The sequence below is a fragment of the Nymphaea colorata genome, chromosome 9, assembly GCF_008831285.2.
Source record: "Nymphaea colorata isolate Beijing-Zhang1983 chromosome 9, ASM883128v2, whole genome shotgun sequence".
Classification (NCBI taxonomy): domain Eukaryota; kingdom Viridiplantae; phylum Streptophyta; class Magnoliopsida; order Nymphaeales; family Nymphaeaceae; genus Nymphaea; species Nymphaea colorata.
The window spans coordinates 16,321,390-16,333,114 of record NC_045146.1 but is presented as its reverse complement, the minus strand read 5'-3'; the positions used below and the strand labels follow the sequence as shown (position 1 = coordinate 16,333,114).

Here is an 11,725-nt window from a genome sequence, read left to right as displayed (position 1 = left end):
AGAGAGAGAGAGAGAGAGAGAGAGAGAGAGAGAGAGAGAGGTTGGTGTGTTTGATTTGCTTAAGGCTACTCCTGCAAATCTGTTTTACATGGTGGATTTGGCAGGAATTGATTATTTAATGCTTTAATTTGTTTTGGAAATTCATAGATCCACAAGGCCAGTGCGTCACATTCTGTACCCATTATGGCTCGCCCGTAGCCTCTAGAGTGAAATCAACATTGATAGATATTACCAGAATTTCCATGCCTTAAGTCAAATGTTATAAAATCATGCATTCGCTAGCATGCACTCACGCGCATACGCTAACATAGCATAAACACGTGACAAAAAGGACTGTATAAAAAGAAATATGAGTCAATCTTCTTTTTTGCATAAGCACTAGTATCGTTTAAAAAGATAGAAACAGACAATTTGGCAGGTATACCTTATTAGGAAAACCTCATATGATGTGCATAACTTTTTAATGCACTGCAAATTCTTGCACTTCTGCAGCATCGCTTTGTAGGATTTAAAAGTCCCAACATGTTATTGGAGTGAAACTGTTTGCGGCCCTCTTTTGCAAAACTTCGAGTTTTGAATTGTAAATCAAAGTTCATTCACATTCTGCCACACCTATGTGCATTAACTTGCATAATTCCTTTACTGTTAAAATGTTATTACTTACGTTGCGTTGACTATATGCAAAAGTATTAGATTAGTGTTGACTACTTTTAGATAACTAAATACTGTAAGTGAATATATGTATAGTAGACAAAGTAGATAAATTAATAAACTTCATAGCTATTCGCCTTTGTAGAAATAGATAGGGCCAATGAGATGATGAGTTACTCCCCAACATAAAAAGTCAAAAGATGCTTCATGCATGTTCCTGTTTCTACCTTAGTTTTCTTCTTTTTTGGTTTTTGAGAAAAAAGTAAAAACGTGAACTAGATTATTATGTGATCATAGGCAGTTTGATTCCATCATCAAGGCAATGTCATTAAATCATAGTCTTCAACGTTATTTACCTGCTAGTCTCTTCTATATTTAAGATTAGTCTAACCTTGTTTAGGTGATAATAATGGTTTCTCTTCATTTGTGCTTATTCTCATGAATATTTTGGGAAGTAGACTTGTATAGCCAGGACCGATTAAGCAAAGTTATTACAAGCCGAAGAATGGGTCAATGAAAAGAAAATTCATACACATTTTGTCTTCAGTTACCCTTCAGAACGTGCCTCCACATTAACCATCAAAGTATTAGCTTAGGAAGTAACGTTGGAAGCGCAACGGCACCCGTAAATACCAAAAAATAGATATATCCAATGAAGCTATGTGGCGCAGGAGATTAACCAAGCAGGCGTGGTATACATGTTCATGTCAAAGGACAATTCTTAGCTCAATCTGCAAGCAGGCTTATACCTCACCATGGAGATTACCCAACCTGTTCATTATGCAGAATGAACCATCCTAGCTTACTAACAAAACACATTAGAGGAAGAAAAAGTGAGGTCAGAACTCAGAATTAATCTATTGTCTGAAGCTATCTTGAACAACCAAATTCCTTAGTGAATGTTCGTCCACCATTGCAAAAACACCTAACAAGTACCTTCTTCCTCCAAACAGCTCCTTGTAGAAGAGAGAACAAAAACTTGCATTGACGCATGCAGCAAGAATTGTATCCTACTGGGTCTTCTTTTCCTTTCTTGCAGAGCTTGGGATCCTGCTAAGGACAGCTCCATGGACATTTCTATACTGTTTTACGACAACATTGTGAGTTGCGCTCAATCTTTCGTCGACTCTATCTTGGTACTTCTCATACAAGGCCGGAATGGTGAAAGAAATTATAATTCCTGAAAGGTATAAAAGCACATGGCAACAGAACTATTTAGAGTATATGATCTGGTAAAAAGCAGCAGATTAGTTCTTTGAATATGATTATTCAGTTGTTTTAGAGACTAACCAACGTAGACGACTGTTGGGAAACTGAAGAAACTTCCGATATATGAAACAATCCACAAACCAATAAAAACCTAGTCAAAGGGAAACCAACAACGTGCATCAGTCCTAGGGAAATCACAACCTGGTCAAATGCATTTGGAAATTCAATGCCCAAACTTCCTGCATCAGACAAGCAGAGAAATGAAGAATGCAGTTACCTCAAGAAAGACCTTCACATCTTTCTTAATTGTAAGATCGTGCGCAATCGCCAATACGTCATTGATATACAACCGTGTCGATTCGGCAGCCTGGGCCACCTGATCTTCCGATAGCTTGAGATCTGGGAGAGGCGGAAGCGGTCTGGGAAGACCAGCGTCCACATTTTGATAAAAAGATGAGCAAATCCAAATTCAACAAGAAAAGAAATCGAGAGGAAAGACCTTCACCTATTGAGAAGAGTCGCGGATTTCGCCCAGAAGAATAGGATGGAGACGAGAAGAAGCAGGACATTGGCCACGAACGACAGGAAACTGTATCCGGCTCTGTCGAAAAGCCACCAGAATGCCGTAGCGCCAGCGACAATTGAAATGCTGACGTTTCTTCGCTTCCAAAGCAGGATATCGGCCACTGCAAGATTTGTTTATTCAACCCTAATCAGCACTCAGATCAATAGGATGGAACGCAAATACAAACTACTGCTTCATTTCAAGAAGAAGAAGAAGAAGAATGGATGAAAACCTTGTCCTCCACCGAGGAATCTATGGACATTCTTCTTAGGATTGGGTTTTTCTGAGGAAGAGGGCGAAGAGTCATTCTCGGCCATCATCATGAGGGGACGACGGAGTCCGAATCGCTTCCTGCTTTCTATGGGGGAGAGAGAGAGAGAGAGAGAGGGAGAGAGAGAGAGAGGATGAAAGGAGGAAAGAGGAGGGGTGGCTTTTGTAGCGGAAGGGACTTATTTTAAAACCTGAAGTTACAAAATTAACCCCGATAGTTTACTACCATGAAATATTTGTTCGATCCTCTTTTGGGGTTGAATTCGTAAAAACAGTTCAGGCTTTTCAATTTCTCATCGTCTTCTTTTCTTTTTGTTATTTTCTTTTTCCAGCAAAGTGGTCGGTCGGCCGGCCGCCGGCCGGCTTGCTTGCAGGCTGCACATTGACTGCCGTCCGACCCCAACCAGGCTCGGTCCCATATAATTGGGCAATTTTTTATTACATTGCAAGAAGCCACTCTTTTTTGTTTTTTGTTTGATAGTTATGCGTTCAATTCACTGAAGATATCCAAGAACCCAAAAGACACTTTTCTTAAATTCATTCTTATGGAATGAACAGATATAGATCAAATGAAAATATTGAAAGTTAGATTCAAATTGACCCAAAAAAATTGCAAAATTTGTTTACTGAATTTGGTTCGCTTATTAGTTCCTAAAAGCTTCCACAATTGAAAATTGTCTCTTCCAAGGTGTGAGGTGCACTTTTGTCCTCAAATTGAAGACAAAAAGTGTTATTATTATTTCATTCAATTACAGAAGAATGAACATTTTAGATGAACGAACTTTTAGTTACTAAGCTGTTAGCAGAAGCAATATTGTAATATCATAAATACAAACTGCCTTTAAAATTAAGGCTAAAATTCATCCTCAAAGAAAAATAAATCCTGGAATAGCTTTTCCATTCATTAAAGCCAACTGACCTTGTATTCATCTCCCTCGAAAAAAAAAAAACACTCTGTAGTCATCTTTCATATCAATAAACCAAAAGGATGCAATCACTGATAATGTGACCATGGAGTTCCCTACTGCCAATCACTGATAATAATTTTTCTTATCCTTCCATAAAGTTTGCAACTCCAAACTTTCATCATTTCATCCACATCGCTATGAGCCGCTGGTATCTGGGGCCATCATATGCGTGCCTTAGTTGTTTTTGTTTTTTTTTTCCTAAATCCAACCACAAGCTGCTTATTCTGCTCTCAGACTGAGGCAGTCATGAAAAAGGGGACTAAGCTCAGCCACGTTTAAAGCCAAGGGTTAAGAAGATCCGACCTTGAACTGAAGCACAAAAGGGCCTCAATAATAGTTCTGGAATCAAGTTGATAGAATTGATGCGTTGCCTATTGAAGCAGGGAGCGGACAACGTTGTGATTACCTGGTCTTCTTTTTTTGCATTTTTAAAAAGGCTCTTTAAATCACAAAAGTCGGGCAAAACTTCTACGACAATAAAATTTTGAAATGCTAGATAATCCTGTACACAAATCCAATCAAGGGCTGTTTTTTAAAAAATCAACCAAATCACATCTATATGGTTAACTTTGATTAGATAAACCTGCAACATTTACAAGCATAATAAATGCAGCCACCACATGGAAGCACTGACATCATCAATAGCCAAAAACTGCAAGCTAACAATGAAGGTCACAGGCAAGATGTGATGGTTTCAAGCACGATGACACAACAGAAGACCTCCTGCAAACCAACGTGTGCTCTGTAAAACTTGGTAAATGACATTCACTTTCAAAGTATCTAGAGGACATCAGGATAATAAGTTACATAGTGAAAGGCCTTTGCCGTCATTTGTGAATGCCAACAACATGGAGACTACAAAGAAAGTAGAAAAATGCATGTTAAGGAGATCCAGCTACTCGCCTGATCAACATTAAACAAGCATCCCAGGTAGCGTTAAAAGGGAACCTTCCCTCCAGGACTTCACCCATGAAGACGCATGAAGTTAATTCAAGTGCGGTGCATGTGTACATTATACACCTGAAATTGGAGCCGACCAACAAGCGAACATCTATCAAGACATTCTCTGAATAACATTTTTCCCAGGAGAAACACAACGCAGAATAGCGTGGTTATTTTTCTTCCTAGTCATCACCAGAACCTCCATCTGAAGACTCATCTTGAGACATGGTTGAAGATTCTTTGTTTATATCTCCAGCCTGAACATCTGAATTACTTTTTTTCTCTTTCTTTTTCTGCCTCTTTTTCTGCCTTTTCAGACGCTTCTTTGCAGTCCTTTCCTCAGCAGCTTTCAACCTTTCCTCTCTCCTTGCATTGAATTCTGCAAGTTCTTTCCTCCTCTGATAGTCAACATCCATCCTTGCAAGCCTGTCTTGCTCTTTTCGTCTCATTTGTCGATACTATTTCAAGCAAAACATGCAAGAGAAAAAACTAAGCATCAAGCAGCCTAAAGGTTAAAATACTTCAATATGAATCCAATCACTCTAAAAAAGTTATAATATGAAACTGCAAAAATCTACCTTGTTCAAGAAAATTATTGTGGTGGATAACAATACGAGAGATAAGGCAATGGATAGGGAGACACGAACAGATAATATGACAAACAAAAGAACTCATTTTGCTGTCTGTTCCACAGGTATAATATTAGCGAAAGAGGTGAAATACTTCTAGATACCAACATATCTATATTCTTGTATTACTGATAGAGATGAAGAAGGTTTTAGTCAGACTCAAAACCAGGCTCCATGAAGCACTCCCATACTATGCCATTGTGCCAACCCACTGGATAGGAGCAAACCCAGTCCCATCTTCCTTGTTGCAGCTGTTGGAAGTAATATGTACTTATGTTACAAACACATTGAGAAGCAAACAGCTTCAAATATGATAGTTGAAATGCATACTTCCCAACCATGGCCTCTATAGAACTAAATATGACTATAAAAGTACGTCTCATCACCCCTCCATATGGCTTTTTTGGTGATCAGATTTCTTCGAAAATTTTACTTCTTATTAGGGACAGATAGATCTTTTGCTTGTAGTTGAAGATGAATCTCCAACCTTCCAATGTGTTTCCTTGAGGCATCTTGTCTAAGTTGTCAACAAAAGGAAACTGTTGAAGTAGCGCACTCACTCACTTTAAGGGCATTCAAGGAGCGCCGAATCGAAGAGCATGAAAGCCTATGGTGAAGTCAAAAGCTTTTGTGGTCTACCAACCCACGTAAATTTTGAAGGGAATTCTTCACTTTGGTTGTATGTTCAAACTCGCTGTTTGCCTCCTCATAGAATCTCCCAAGCACATCAATCTTATGTATTGAACAAAAGATCCACATTTTGTTGCAAAATTGTCATTGACGGACAGGTCAATTGGCAATTACTTTGAAACATCTTCTCTTATTTTTTTTCCAACTTCTTGGTAAAGTCAAGATTAGACATGGTATATTCTCTTATATTATGTTCTCCCTTTGCCGTTGCTACCAGTGTAATCAGAATCGATCTGAATCAGCTGATTCAAATTAAATCAGTGGCAAACCAATTCAATTCAGTGGCCAATTCAAAAGTTTGACGTGTCATTTTTTAATCTTTTGAAGAAAAATTTTAAGAATTTTTTTCTTATATATATATACATATATATTGGAAAGAATGGCCTTTTAAATATTTTGTACTGATTCACAACCAATTCTGCTGAATTGCCCGATTTACAGAATCAGTGGCTTGGCTGATTCAATTCCAAAAATGATTTTGACAATACTGGTTGACACAACGCAAGCCAGAAGAAGCTTTTGCTGCCTCATATGATTAATAGGTTTGATAAATTCCCTTTTCATCCAATAATGTTTTAAGTGCTGATGCATGACTTAGAGCCATTTATGTCAACATGATATACTAAAAACATCACCTTTATTTTACTTTCAAGAATCCACTTCCACTTTGAAAATTCCCATGTACAAGTGGGAAATGGGCCAAATGGCATAAAAACGGATCTGAGACATGCTTTTAAGTTTTAACAATTCTGTTGACATATTCACAAGTTTTTGTTAATCATAAATTGTTTTCCCTCATATGTTAAGAGGTTCATTAGGTTGCACGCAGCCTGCTATTCACAATTATACTCTTGTATCTGTTCACTGCAAGAGGCTTTCATTAGTTACAGTGATATTTATAGTTTAATTATTAAAAATAAATATATAATATTAATACCGAAGTTTATTCTTAAACTCTGATCTGTAAGTGGGAAATAGCATCAAAGCATAACTAAGACGTGCTATTAACAATAGCATCAACATAGTCAAAAGCTTTTATTAATTTTAATGGTTGCCCCTCGTATACTAAGAGGTCCAATAAGTTGACTATTATGCATCAAGCCAGCTATTCATGACTTTTCATCTGTTGCCAACTCTTGTGCACCATTATAGGTTTTCTGTTGTATATAGCAAAAATCCAAAAAGAACTCACCTCTCAAGTTTGATGAAAGATGGCTAAAGTTTAGTTCATATTGGTGCAGTCAGAAATCAGCATCAAACATGGAATCATAAATCCAATCCTGTAACAATGATTTAATCTCTCTTAATATCCCAAGATCAGAAAATGTAGGACTCAGGACCCCAAGATCTACAATTATTTGGATTCGAGATCCAAGGGTATTCAGAATCAGATGCGCTTTTACTGTTTTTGATGTAATACAAGTATACAACAAATGAAAGCAAAATCACGCCCTTCATTGTTTTTCATTTTGAATTCATATATTGGACTTCTTAGTAACAACAAAGAAAGTGTCTCATGATCGTAGGTGGAGAGAAGGTGTTAAGGAATGAGTGGCGAAGGATGCTCAGTTGAACATCATGAAACAAGTATCAAACCCCACGACTCTGCTCCCAGAGCTTTCCCATGGCATTGTCCTCGTAAGCTCAATGATAAGGCCTCATACGGGACTTACATAGAGTACGCTGACTAGGTGGCGGCATCCTCAGAGGGTTGCTTGTCATCACCAAAAAAGAAACAAAACAAAACAAAAGGTTCCTAAACGTAGACAAAAAAGCTTTCATCCTTCAAAATACGCATAATTAGAACATTTTAAATAGACAGGGCCGAATATCTAGCACTAAAAACTTTTTCATTCTTAACTAGTTGTCTATACAGTAAAGGATAAATAATCAAGTCATTAGGCGCACAGTTGCTGACCCGATTCGCAAGCTAGTGCATGATTGAGCATATGATTTTTGGCATAGACTTTACAGTCACAGGAAACGATGAACAAGGTTATCACTCTGCAAAGAAAAAAGAAGACATAAGGGAAAGAAGAATTACGTATGAGCAATGGAGGCTCGAAATATTCGGCGAACCAAATTACCATAGGAACAAAGCTTCAAAGACAACTCTAAAACAAGTAGCTGTTTTGTATCTCTAAAAGTTTCTCAATTTGTTTTTTCTCTTCATTGTCTGAAAGAAATTCATCTGCCAATTTAACAGAAGCAGGCAAACTCACAAATGCATGGACTTTCTTCATTCAATAATACGACCTCTATAGAGCAATCCCATTCTAAAGAGGTAAAATTATTCAACAAGACTCAATTGCAATAAAGAACACGCAATGTCATAACCCATTTCAGAGCTAGCTTTGTCATTTGTATAACAAGGACAGCAGATATCCCAAACCATTCTAGGCCACTAAATTCCAAAAAGAAGCGAAATTCCGCTAAGTTAAACGAGAGTCGACGAACCTGATGGAAGTCGCCGGAACCAGAGCCGGCGGAGCTGCCGGAGGTATTGCTCACGCGAACGGGGACGTGGTCTATGATCCGTCGCAGCTTCACTTCGAGATCCTCTTCCTCCTCCTTCAGCACTGGTTTACTGTACTCTACCAGAGCGTTTGTTTCGGATGGAACAACCGCCGCCGCCGAAGCCGAAGAAGTGGGGAGGTTCTTCTGATCCGGCGCCGGAATCATCTTCCAATCCGATTCCGGCCCGCTCTTCAACCTAGACATCGTCGAAACCTTAATTGTTTCCCTCACACTACCACATTGAGAATCCCATTGGTTTCCCCTCTTCCAGCTTTTCCGCTTCCATTCCAATGTTTTAAGGGTTTAGGGTTTCTACAGTCTTCCGATCTCTCAGTGCCTCTCTCTCGCGCGCGCGCAGACACGATGAAGTGAATCAAGTGACCCTTCTCGGTTAAGATTCGGATCCGAAAGTGAATCTGGCCGATCTAACCCGACGAGATCAGGCTTGGAAGTTGGAAGCATTTTATGTAAGGCTCCGCCTAGCCCGGCTCGATGTGGAGTTCTGTTTGGATCGGCCCTACACCTACACCCAAAACCTGAGCTCAACCTTGGTCCGACACCTAAAATTCAAACCTGGCTTCGACTTGATTAAATTAAAAAACTTATATATTTAATATAAATAATATTAATTGTAATAAATTATTATAATTATATATAAAAATCAATAAAATATGTATTAAAAAATTTTATCGGGCTGAACTGGGCATAGTCGGGCTGGTTCGGTGCCTTTTTTTCGAGCCCGAATTGGGTCGGGTACCTGTCGAGTACTTGACCTGACACCCAACCTTAATTTTCTGCATATTAAATCTGGATCTGACTCATAACTAGTAAGTAAGAGGAGTATTTTATTTTACTGCTTAGAAGAGAGTTGAAACTTCCACCCAACCCCTCGTCCAGTCATACTTCAAAGTACAGAGCATGCTTTTAATGTTTGAGAATACTTTACTTGCCACACTTGAACTTGGGCATCAATCACTCCTTTTTACAACATATAGAGTTGACGCTTCAATAACTCAAAATGAAAACCAACCGCCAACCAGCTCTCACACTATCCAGTGCAAATCCCTCGTAAACAACTAGACTGCATTTTATTTACCAAACCCAACTGGTAGAACTCAAACTCGAATGCATGATTAAATAAATCTGAGCCAAACAGCTCCTTCAATAGGATGATCCAAAAAAGTTGTTTGACAATAGAAATAGTAACAAATTGTTTCATACAGCTACCTTAAAATTTGGGGTAGCTTCATTTGAACACTATGTTATAATGTTCTAGGAACCTATCTAAATCATTAGAGTAGATTATGAAACAGTTTATTATTGTTTCCAATGCCGAACCGCACCATTGGAGGCCCCATGATCTATCCTGATGCATTTTGAGTATATATTAGGTTAGTGGTGCACATAGTGTCTTGAAGACGCATAAATATTGAGTTATGACTTGTCGAGCACAAATATATGAGATTGCAGAGATGAAGTGCTCATTTGTTAAGAGGAAATGAGGAAAGCTCTTGAAAAGCTGTTCATTGTAAATGTCGCACTTCATGTTCCTACTTTCTAGACTAAATCAGATATGAGGTCATCAAACACACCTTTAATATTAACAAAATGGAGATCTTATGATAGCGAGGAGAGCATGCCTGAATTTAGGACTATTAAATCGATGATACTGCGAGAATATGCTACCAAGGGCACTTTAATATTGATCGCAACAAGCAGCTTCAGCCCACTACTACATTATCTGTCACCATCCATTCAATGTGGAATATTCTTGCAAGGAACGGACAAGGAGATTATGATATTAATTAAGTATTATTCTTTTGAAAACCCTTCTAATTGGGACGTCGATTAGATTCCAAGGTAAGTAAACACATAAGCTTGGAAAGATATATGGTTCGGATTTTGGTGCATCAAAGAAAATATACGAAAAACAAAACATGTCCTTAAATATTGGCATTTTTGTGTAAATCACATTTCATGATGTTGATGTTGTCAAAGATAGAGTATTACTAGCAAAATTATGTGGAGGCTTGCGAAGCAGATGAAGCCACTGTCCTTCGTCTGAAGATACAGGTTTCTCTTGAAAATTCCCATCATGGTCTGGCTTTTCTAAAGAGAACAGACGTCAAGAAACAAACAAAGAGAAGACCTGAAAAAAAAAATATTTTCCAAATTTTAAAGAAGAAAATGAAGTATAAATTCATAAGAAAAGAAGAAGACACAAGCTGACTTGTTTATCAAAAGATTTCTCACGGAAATATCACGCTAAATGTCAATAATATGAAGGTGTTACTTCAGTACTCAGCGTTTTGTTGGCATTTTGAAAATATCATGATATTTTGCTAATAATATCAGCTGGCTTTTGAAAGATATCAAGATAATGATATGCAGAAAGTATCACCATGGTTGTTGTTTATGATTAAAGTCATTTGATTGATTGATAATATAGGGAAACGATAACGTGGTGCATCTGTTAGTATTCCAAAAGGAAGAGATTTGTCCGGATATTAATGTGGCAATCTTTACCTAACAAGCCTATCTCCAGCAGCAATGTTTGCTTCTTAATTGAACCCAAGAATAAAAAAAATTCCAGATTCAATATTATAGCTGAAGTTATTAGTAGTAATGCTCAAAAATGTATATCTACTTAACAATTCGAATTTTAAAAGAATGTAAGTAACCATTTTATTGGATCAGACAGATTAACCACTTCTGATTTACCAATTAATCAACGCTTTTGTAAGGAACTTTCTTTCTCACAATTAATTACGAGTTACAGATGATGACTTCTTCCAAAAAATCGCAGGGGAAGAGTTTGGCTACCATTGTCCTGATCGTGGTTATCTCCTTTAGCAGTGGAAAAAGTGTTTACCACCACACAATGCCATGCAGTGGTGGCTCCGAGTCCTGCCAAATTAGTATGATTCAACATCAACATGATAAGTCAGATACAGATGGTAAGTGCAAATCTACTGGAGAATCTCACTTTTGATCCCTGCGATCATTCCATTAAAGTGGACAAAACCAAAGGCAGCAGAAACATTATTAAAACATATCATACACACTAACAGAAGATTCAGAGGCTGTGGGAGAAAACAATCTCCATACAGTACAGTGACGGATAATGTTTGCTTACAATCGATGATTGATAAGCAGCATCACTATGCACATCAATGCAGGTACTATTAGCTGAACCACCTAAATGGGTGCCCTCCTTTACTGTCATCTTTGTTTTATTCCGTGTACTTCTTGTGCATGTTCTATTAAGCTCAGAACCATAAGCG

At 37.9% G+C, this 11,725-nt stretch overlaps 2 protein-coding genes across 3 annotated transcripts; both read right to left on the bottom strand.

Annotated features, from left to right (window-relative positions):
- Positions 1-1,281: 1,281 nt before the first annotated feature.
- Positions 1,282-2,850, bottom strand: LOC116261223 (reticulon-like protein B11). 2 transcript variants are annotated; one of them, XM_031639878.2, is made up of 5 exons: positions 2,658-2,850; positions 2,366-2,546; positions 2,138-2,279; positions 1,942-2,011; positions 1,282-1,831 (listed from the first exon to the last, which is right to left on the bottom strand). In XM_031639878.2, exons 1-5 carry the CDS (start codon positions 2,746-2,748, stop codon positions 1,662-1,664), a joined length of 654 nt encoding a protein of 217 aa, XP_031495738.1. In that variant the 5' UTR covers positions 2,749-2,850; the 3' UTR covers positions 1,282-1,661. The 2 variants fall into 2 exon arrangements, with proteins under 2 accessions (XP_031495738.1, XP_031495739.1); XM_031639879.2 differs by having other exon boundaries at positions 1,658-1,862.
- Positions 2,851-4,401: 1,551 nt separating this feature from the next.
- LOC116259857 (uncharacterized) lies at positions 4,402-8,850 on the bottom strand. The gene is made up of 2 exons (XM_031637814.2): positions 8,382-8,850; positions 4,402-5,063 (listed from the first exon to the last, which is right to left on the bottom strand). The coding sequence occupies exons 1-2, from the start codon at positions 8,643-8,645 to the stop codon at positions 4,788-4,790; spliced, it is 540 nt and encodes a 179-aa protein (XP_031493674.1). The 5' UTR covers positions 8,646-8,850; the 3' UTR covers positions 4,402-4,787.
- Between the last annotated feature and the right edge of the window lie 2,875 nt (positions 8,851-11,725).

What these genes read in the sequence shown, in the direction of transcription:
- LOC116261223 (XM_031639878.2), bottom strand. Translation starts at nt 2,748, where the DNA reads ATGATGATGGCCGAGAATGACTCTTCGCCCTCTTCCTCAGAAAAACCC. An exon ending in ATGTGAAGGTCTTTCTTGAG is followed by an intron (nt 2,012 to 2,137) that starts GTAACTGCATTC and finishes CCCTTTGACTAG; the next exon opens with GTTTTTATTGGTTTGTGGAT. An exon ending in CCCAACAGTCGTCTACGTTG is followed by an intron (nt 1,832 to 1,941) that starts GTTAGTCTCTAA and finishes TATACCTTTCAG; the next exon opens with GAATTATAATTTCTTTCACC.
- LOC116259857 (XM_031637814.2), bottom strand. Translation starts at nt 8,645, where the DNA reads ATGTCTAGGTTGAAGAGCGGGCCGGAATCGGATTGGAAGATGATTCCG. An exon ending in GTTCCGGCGACTTCCATCAG is followed by an intron (nt 5,064 to 8,381) that starts GTTCGTCGACTC and finishes TGCTTGAAATAG; the next exon opens with TATCGACAAATGAGACGAAA.